Below are 8,610 nucleotides of genomic sequence, written 5' to 3'. Positions count from 1 at the left end.
ATCCCTCTCTTAGAAAGATTAAATCTTACGGGAATAGCCTCTTTAAGAAAACGCCAAATGAAAATGTTTACCTTCTTCGGAATTAAGGGGCTCCAAAGACAAGGATCGTTGCTTTCACCATTCGAATCAGCTAGCTCTTGGATTAACTTAGACATGTGTTTTACCGTGAAAATCCCTCTTTTGAACGATTTTCATATTTTGAACGAATCAGCTAGCCGAGAATAATTATTAGATTTTCATATTTTGAACGATTAAATTATTTGATATTTTCTTGAACAACAATAATTTCTTACATTATTTAAACCGACCAAAGTAATTTTTCTAACCTATAAAACAAATTAATGCGGTGAAATCATATAAAAATATGAAGAAAAAAAAACCCAACAAACTTTCATATTTTGAACGATTGTGTCACTAAATAACTTTTTGTAATAAATCCTTATAAAGGAAATGGAGTATATCATTTTCTCTCCATGTATCAACATATCAGTAACGAAATACAATCTAATAAAATAGAAAGAAACATATTATTTCTTTTTCTTTAGAGGGAGCTGACCGTTTTCGTATCATTTTTTTGTTTAACTTTAAAAACCATGTAATAATAAAATAACCGATTTACTATAAAAAAATATTTAAAGACTTAATCGTTTAAAATATTAAAGTTGATTGTTTTTTTTTCCTAATGAATTCCTATTACAATAACCGACTTCTGATATTTTTTATGGATAAAAAAAGAATTTATAGATAAGAAATACCCTTTTGTTTGATTTCAATAAATATAAGGGGTTGTTTGTTTATCTCTTAATAGTTTCATTAAAAGGCAATATCTGAATCGTTTATAAGTGAATCTTGTTTAACAAAAAAAAAAGTCTACTTCTTAATGGTTCCAAAACCCTCTGAATGATTTTGTATCATGGATCTCCCTTAACCATTAAGAGCCCTAATTTCATTATACACAATTATATTTCATTTTCCATTATATCATGAGAGCCTCTTAATCATTTTGTACCAAACCATTTAGCAATTGCCAAACGGCACATAATACTTTATTTATTTAAACATAATCCAAATGCTTAATCTTTTAAAATACCAAAGTTGCATGAGTTTTTATTTTGTAGAAGATTATAGTATGAAAAATGCAACAGGGGTATTTTGGGAAATACACGTTAGAGAGTAGGGGTATTTTGGGTATAGGAGTGGTTTCCAACATAGGGAAAAGGGGGGAGTTTAGGAAGTAAAACTTAAAAAAATATCTAATTTTACATAAAAAGAACCAACCTGCCTCATTTTAGCCCCATGTTCATATAAGAATCAAATCTCATTGGTGTGGGTTCCACCCCATGTGCATCTCCATATGGACCATAACCTATCATTTTTTTCACATTTTCCCCACTCAACTTTTCCTTTTTCACATTTCTTGCACCCTACTTTTTTGTTTTCACATGTTTAACCCTACTTGTCATCAACAATGGATATATACAACAATCTTGTGGCTTCTATTTCTTCACTTTCTTTCCAATTTTTGGTGGTGATGGTGACAAATTGGGACACCTTTCTTTTTGTTTTTGGACCTTTAACAACAGAGGTGTTAAAAAACCCGACCAATACAATCTAATCCGACATGAAATAATTTAACTCGAAGCAATCTGATGTCTAATCGAGTTGTAAAATTTTCAAACCGTAGGTATTGGGTTGATATTGAGTTGCTATTATTTGAACTCAATCCAATCCGATATCCTTTTATTTTTTGGATTTAATATGATTGTTGAATTTCTATTAATATATAAATTAGACAGTTACACTATCACGTACATTCTTCATATACACATATTTTCAATCTATTAACATCTCTATATAACTCATTCGTATATATGTTCAGTAAATGTGAACATATATATGTAAATTGAGAAAATTAACTGAATGTGCTACACGTAAGAAGTATGGATAAGTTGTATCAAATGATTGACGATAAAAAGAAATTATGAGTAGAAAAATAACATATTCAAGGTTAGAAGAATATTTTAATGTACCAAAGTATCAACCCGACCAACCCGTACGGATTGGGTTGGGTTGGGTTAAGATTTTTCAAACTGCAAGCATTGGGTTGAGTTGTTCAAATGTCTTCGACCCGATCAACCAAACCCATAAGCACCCCTATTTAACAACCATCATATCAATAATAATAAAATATTCTCCAATTAACGAATGATCAGTAAATTAAATGATAGTTGATAAGTTAATCAGATGTAAAAATAAAATATTAAAAGTTATTTAATTTTAATATTTTATGTAAATGCGTAACTATTTATTCATCATCATTTAACAATAAGAAACGTACATTATAATTAATTAAACTAATAAATTGTCATAGCCATACATGCAAATAACAATTTCGCTTGATAGTCTATTATAACCGGTAAATATTTATAAAACGTTAAAGTGTTGTACTTTTAGTTTGACTTATGAGAGTGATTTTTCGTTGGTTATAAATTCAACTTTTAAATGTACATAAATAGACACAACATCTATTATTGTCCGATATGCAACAGGAATTTTAACAGGGAATGTGAGTTTTATCCGGTAAATGAGAGTGATGACTATTACCTAGTAATAAATTATTGTATACAATGTCGTTTGAATTGATTAAAATCTTATCTGATAAAGTAAATAAGAGTGTGGACTCTTATTGATAAGTGTTTAATCGGATAAATTTCTAAGTTTTATTTATTTTAATTAGAAGATAAATGCAAACATCAATTTTATCAAAAATTTAAGTGTTGTAATTTTAGAAAGAGAAAATTGTATCAAAATAAAACCAACTTTAACTTGATTCTTATTTTGGGGAACCAACTAGCAAAATAATTATAGATTATATAACTTAAATTCATTTTTTTTCAAAAATTAATGCAATAAAATCTATTTTTCATTTCAAATATCGTTTTTTTAAGTTCATATATCAAATTGAATATTTTTTCAAAAAAGATCCAAATTACCACAATTTAAGTTATTTTTTACTAATGCAATAAAAAATCAATTTAATAGAAAAAATTAATTGATGCAATAAAAAATAAATATTAAATATCACATTTAAAAATTTTATATCTAACCAATCCGTATTAATATTAAAGTTTAAATCAAATTTAGCAAATCAAACCAAAGGTTTGATAAAGATCCTTAAATTACATGTTACCTGTTCAACAGATCAATCAGACTTTTAAATAAACAAAATTTTTGATAAAGACCCCTAAATAATAATTTTGAAAGTTGGTTCCCCAAAACAAAAATCAAGTGAAATTTTATTTTATTTTGATACAATTTTCACTTTTAGAAATATAAAGTGTTGGAAAGGTTTTCTATTTGGGGGCATTTTGAAGATTCTGAAAAGTTGAGGGATCAAATACGTAATTTCCTTATCAAAACACACAAATCTCTCTTTCTTTTTTCTCTGTATTCGCCATCTTCAACCTTCCATAAACTAACTCAACATCTCTCTTTCTCTCTCTCTCTCTCTACCCGAAGATGAGAACCCATGTGGGATACAAGCTTTTACCATCAATCCTTATCATACTTTCTTCAATCTTCCTCCATGGATGCTCCCAATCTGACACCAACGATGCTGCAGTTATGTTATCACTCAAGAAGTCCCTCAACCCGCCACCAACTCTAAGATGGTCCGACCCGGACCCATGCAAATGGGACCATGTAGTCTGCTCTGATGAGAAACGGGTAACACGTATCCAAATCGGCCATCAAAACCTTCAAGGTACACTCCCTGAAAGCCTCTCAAATCTCACCCAACTTGAGCGGTTGGAGCTCCAATGGAACAACATCTCGGGTCCTTTACCCACCTTAAACGGGTTAAGCTCTTTACAAGTTTTGATGCTTAGCAACAACATGTTTTCTTCAATCCCTCCTGATTTCTTCACTGCTATGTCTTCTTTACAATCTGTTGAAATCGATAACAACCCGTTTTCAAGTTGGGTCATACCCGAAAGCCTCAGAAATGCTTCAACACTGCAGAATTTCTCTGCTGTTTCTGCTAACATCACTGGTACAATACCCCATTTTTTTGGCCCGGATGATTTTCCGGGTCTTGTTAATTTGCATTTGGCTTTAAACAACTTGGAAGGTGAACTACCCATGAGTTTATCAGGTTCACAACTTGAATCTTTGTGGGTAAATGGGCAAAAACTTAGTGGAAAGATTGATGTTATACAGAATATGACATTCTTGAAAGAAATCTGGTTGCATATGAATTCGTTTTCGGGTCCATTGCCCGATTTTTCGGGTTTGAAAGATTTGGAGGTTTTGAGTCTTAGGGATAATTCATTTACAGGTCCTGTTCCTGTGTCTTTGATGAATCTTGAATCGTTGAAATCCGTTAACTTAACTAATAATAAGCTTCAGGGACCGATGCCTAAGTTTAAAGATTCGGTTTCGGTAGATATGGCGAAGGATTCTAATAACTTTTGTTTGCCGGAGCCTGGTGACTGCGATCCTCGAGTGAATACGTTGCTATCGATTGCGAAATCGATGGATTATTCCCCCAAATTGGCTAATAATTGGAAAGGGAATGATCCATGTGCAGATTGGTTTGGGATCACTTGTAACAATGGCAACATTACCATTGTTAATCTGCAGAAAATGGAGCTCACGGGCACGATTTCGCCTGACTTTTCTGCTTTGAAATCGCTTCAAAGGCTCGTTCTTGCCAACAACAATCTCACGGGTACGATCCCGGAGGAGCTTACTACTCTTCCTGGTCTTACTGAATTGGATCTTGCGAATAACAATCTTTATGGCAAAGTACCAGTTTTTAAGAACAATTTGATTGTGAAAACGGATGGGAATCCGGATATCGGGAAGGACAAGAGCAGTTCTAGCGACACAAATTCTCCCGATCATCCAGGCCTGACGAATTCAAATGGGGTTTCTCTAAGCGGTAAAAAGAAGGCGAAAAATTGGCTCGGGGTTGTGGTGTTTTCGGTTCTTGGAGGCATTCTTGTTGTTTTCTTGATCGGTATCTTGGCATTCTGTCTTTACAAGAAGAAGCAAAAGAAGTTTAGTAGAGTGCAAAGCCCTCACGCCATCGTGATTCATCCCCGTAACTCGGGATCTGATAACGAGAGTGTAAAGATCACGGTCGCTGGCTCGAGCGTCAGCGTTGGTGCACTCAGCGAGACCCATACGATCCCGACGACCGAAGGAAACAACATCCAGATGGTGGAGGCGGGCAATATGGTCATTTCAATCCAAGTCCTGAAAACCGTCACCAACAATTTCAGCCAATCGAATGTATTAGGGCAAGGAGGGTTCGGGACCGTCTACAAAGGGGAATTACATGATGGGACCAAGATAGCCGTTAAGCGAATGGAATGTGGTGTGATTATAGGAAAAGGGTTATCTGAGTTTAAGTCCGAGATTGCGGTTTTAACCAAAGTTCGACATAGAAATCTTGTGGCACTTCTTGGGTATTGTCTTGATGGAAACGAGAAGCTTCTTGTTTACGAATATATGCCTCAAGGAACGTTGAGCCAACATCTCTTTAATTGGCCCGAGGAAGGGTTGAAACCGTTGGAATGGACCCGACGGTTAGCCATCGCGTTGGATGTGGCTCGGGGTGTCGAGTATCTTCATGGTTTGGCACATCAAAGTTTCATTCATAGGGATTTGAAACCTTCCAACATTCTGCTCGGTGATGATATGAGAGCGAAAGTCGGAGATTTCGGCCTCGTTCGTCTTGCTCCCGAAGGCAAAGGCTCCGTTGAGACGAGAATTGCGGGGACGTTCGGTTATCTCGCACCCGAATATGCAAGTACGGTTTTCAATCCTATATAATATATAGTATGAACTTTTATATTTTGTTTTATTTATTATGCATCCAGAGCTGTTTCATGCTTTATGCTTATCTTCGCTATTTTTCGATGGCGGACAGTTACGGGGCGTGTGACCACAAAAGTCGACGTGTTCAGTTTCGGGGTGATATTGATGGAACTCATCACGGGTCGAAAAGCACTTGACGAGAGCCAGCCCGAGGAAAGCATGCACCTCGTAACATGGTTCAGAAGAATACATCTCAACAAGGACACCTTCCGCAAGTCCATTGATCAAACCCTGGACCTAACCGAAGAAAACCTAGCGAGCATCAGCAAGGCGGCTGAGCTCGCGGGCCACTGTTGTGCCCGAGAGCCTTACCAGAGGCCTGACATGAGTCACGCGGTCAATGTTCTGTCTTCTCTAGTTGAAATGTGGAGACCATCCGACCAAAGTTCGGAGGATATTTACGGAATTGACCTTGACTTGTCGCTGCCACAGGCCCTTAAGAAATGGCAAGCGTTCGAAGGCGGAAATCAAAGTCACACGACGGATGATTCGTCTTCTTCGTTCCTTCCGAGGTTGGACAACACGCAGACAAGCATACCGAACCGGCCATACGGATTTGCGGAATCGTTTACATCGTTGGATGGAAGATGAGGGAAAGGGCAAATTGGTAAATTTGAGGGAGATTAATTTTGGAGGGTGATAATATGGTTTGGTGTTAGGGTGATTGTTGTAAAGTAAATGTAAGTGATTAAAGAACTTGTGATTTATGGTTTGTAGGTGTTGATGATATTTAGAGTGATTTTATTTGTAAACTTTGGAAATTGTGTTTTTATTATTTATTTTTGGTCACTTATTTTTATTTGATAACAAGAATAAGAGCCAACAACTGTGTGCCTTTTCTCTTGATTATTTTTGGTTACTTATTTTTATACAAGGTCCAATCAAGAAAAAACTCGATTGTTTGTGATAATTGTGACATCTAATCTCAACCACACATTATTAATAATCAATGGTTATTATTAAACATATTAATTTTAGTAATTATTCATTAATTTTCAAATAATTTAAATTTACTGATAATATATAAGGGTAAGTTAGTCTTTTTAAAATCTCTCTCCTCTCTCCCCCCTCTCTCTCATCAAGAAATTCTAACAATAAAACACAAAACAAATATGATATATGCTGTGATACCCAAGAATTTATAATAGTAAGACGCAAAACCAATTGTGTTACACAGTGTGATACCACTGTGATAACGTTTTGAACATGAGTTGATAATAGATGTGATCTGAATTTTAGGCCACACACAAACACAATGTGATACACGACTGTGATACAATTTTGTTGAGATAATTAAGGAAACCGAATTTGATAACTATTAAATAAGAAAAATATTTAAATTATAATTAATCATTTTATTAAAACGCCATTTACCTATTAATTAAGGTAATACAATTAATATCATAAAATGATTGACTCATATTGGACATCACGGTTATCACAAACTAATTAGTTTTCATTTGATTAGGCCCCTTTTTATGTATACCTCTATATCTATATGTATATGTATATGTGTATCTATATAGAGAAGGTTTACTCTGCAAATATTTGTACAAACCGTACAAACCTCATTCAACCAATCATAATTTTTCATTTTCTTCATTTTTTTGTAATTATGAGAGGTTGATTAATCATTTTTATTGTGGATGGTGTTAATCATAGATATTATCATCTTCATTAGTTTAATTTTAGAGAAATACATGAAACGGTTTCATTAAAATTTCATTAAGTATTATATGAAACAATTTCATCAAAAAAAATATTATATGGAACAATTTCACAAGATTAAACAATTTCATGAAAAAATTTCATAAAATTAAACAATGAAGTCGATGAATAAGGGTGATTTACACGGTTTATACAAATTGGATGGTTTGCATTCGATCGTTCTCCTTTCTCTATATATATATATATATGTATACATACACATATGTATATATTGATAATGATTAGGAAACATGGGGTGATGGAGTATGAGCTGGGACTGGTTGGATTTGAGGTCCAGTATACGATTCTTGCTATATATGATATGCTGTTTATTTTGGTTCATAATAATTGCTAGACAATAACGAATCTTTTGTGCTTAAAAAATACGGAAATTAATTTATGTATGTCCATAACTTAATATTTTTAAGTATAAAAATTTTAAAAAAACATTTTATATTTAAGAGACTTTATTTTTAATAACTATTATGTTCTATATATATATATATATATATATATATATATATGTATATATCAAATTACGCTTTAGAGGAGTTAAGCTGAGAAATATAAGAAAGAATTTGAACTATTGATCATTTTTAAGGGGTGTTTGGGATCCCTTATATTTAAAATGTTTGGAATTAAACTGGAACTTCACAAAAAAAAATGTTTGGGTTAACTTATGGCGATAAACTGATAAGTTGTTCTTTAATGTTTGACAAATTTTGCTTATACATGTAAAATGATTAGAAAGAACATTCTTCCAAATTATTTGATTCTAGTTTCTTGATCTTGGCCCCATGAAGAACAAGCCTCTTGTTCTGATTTTACAGTCTTCGATTCATCCAAGTTACGCAAGAATCCAAACTACTTCTGGCTTTGATTTCTATATGACTATGAGCCAATTGATGATGCATGTTCTTGAGATAAACCATTTGCGAGAACTTGGATTGAAAATAAACACCCTAAAAATCAAAAACCCTTCATACTTGAACATCAAAAGATGTCTCTCTATAAATTTCT

At 33.5% G+C, this 8,610-nt stretch overlaps 1 protein-coding gene across 1 annotated transcript; it reads left to right on the top strand.

Annotated features, from left to right (window-relative positions):
- The first annotated feature begins 3,461 nt into the window (after nucleotides 1-3,461).
- LOC112517986 (receptor protein kinase TMK1) lies at nucleotides 3,462-6,657 on the top strand. Its single transcript, XM_025125466.1, has 2 exons — nucleotides 3,462-5,815; nucleotides 5,936-6,657. The coding sequence occupies exons 1-2, from the start codon at nucleotides 3,520-3,522 to the stop codon at nucleotides 6,472-6,474; spliced, it is 2,835 nt and encodes a 944-aa protein (XP_024981234.1). The 5' UTR covers nucleotides 3,462-3,519; the 3' UTR covers nucleotides 6,475-6,657.
- The last annotated feature ends 1,953 nt before the right edge of the window (nucleotides 6,658-8,610 follow it).

Source organism: Cynara cardunculus (assembly GCF_001531365.2).
Source record: "Cynara cardunculus var. scolymus isolate 2C chromosome LG 1, CcrdV1, whole genome shotgun sequence".
NCBI lineage: Eukaryota > Viridiplantae > Streptophyta > Magnoliopsida > Asterales > Asteraceae > Cynara > Cynara cardunculus.
The sequence above is the reverse complement of the archived record's forward strand: the minus strand, read 5'-3'. Positions and strand labels throughout refer to the sequence as shown.

Coding starts and splice junctions, on each gene's coding strand:
- LOC112517986 (XM_025125466.1), top strand. CDS start 3,520: ATGAGAACCCATGTGGGATACAAGCTTTTACCATCAATCCTTATCATA. Junction 5,816..5,935: donor TCTCGCACCCGAATATGCAA/GTACGGTTTTCA, acceptor GATGGCGGACAG/TTACGGGGCGTGTGACCACA.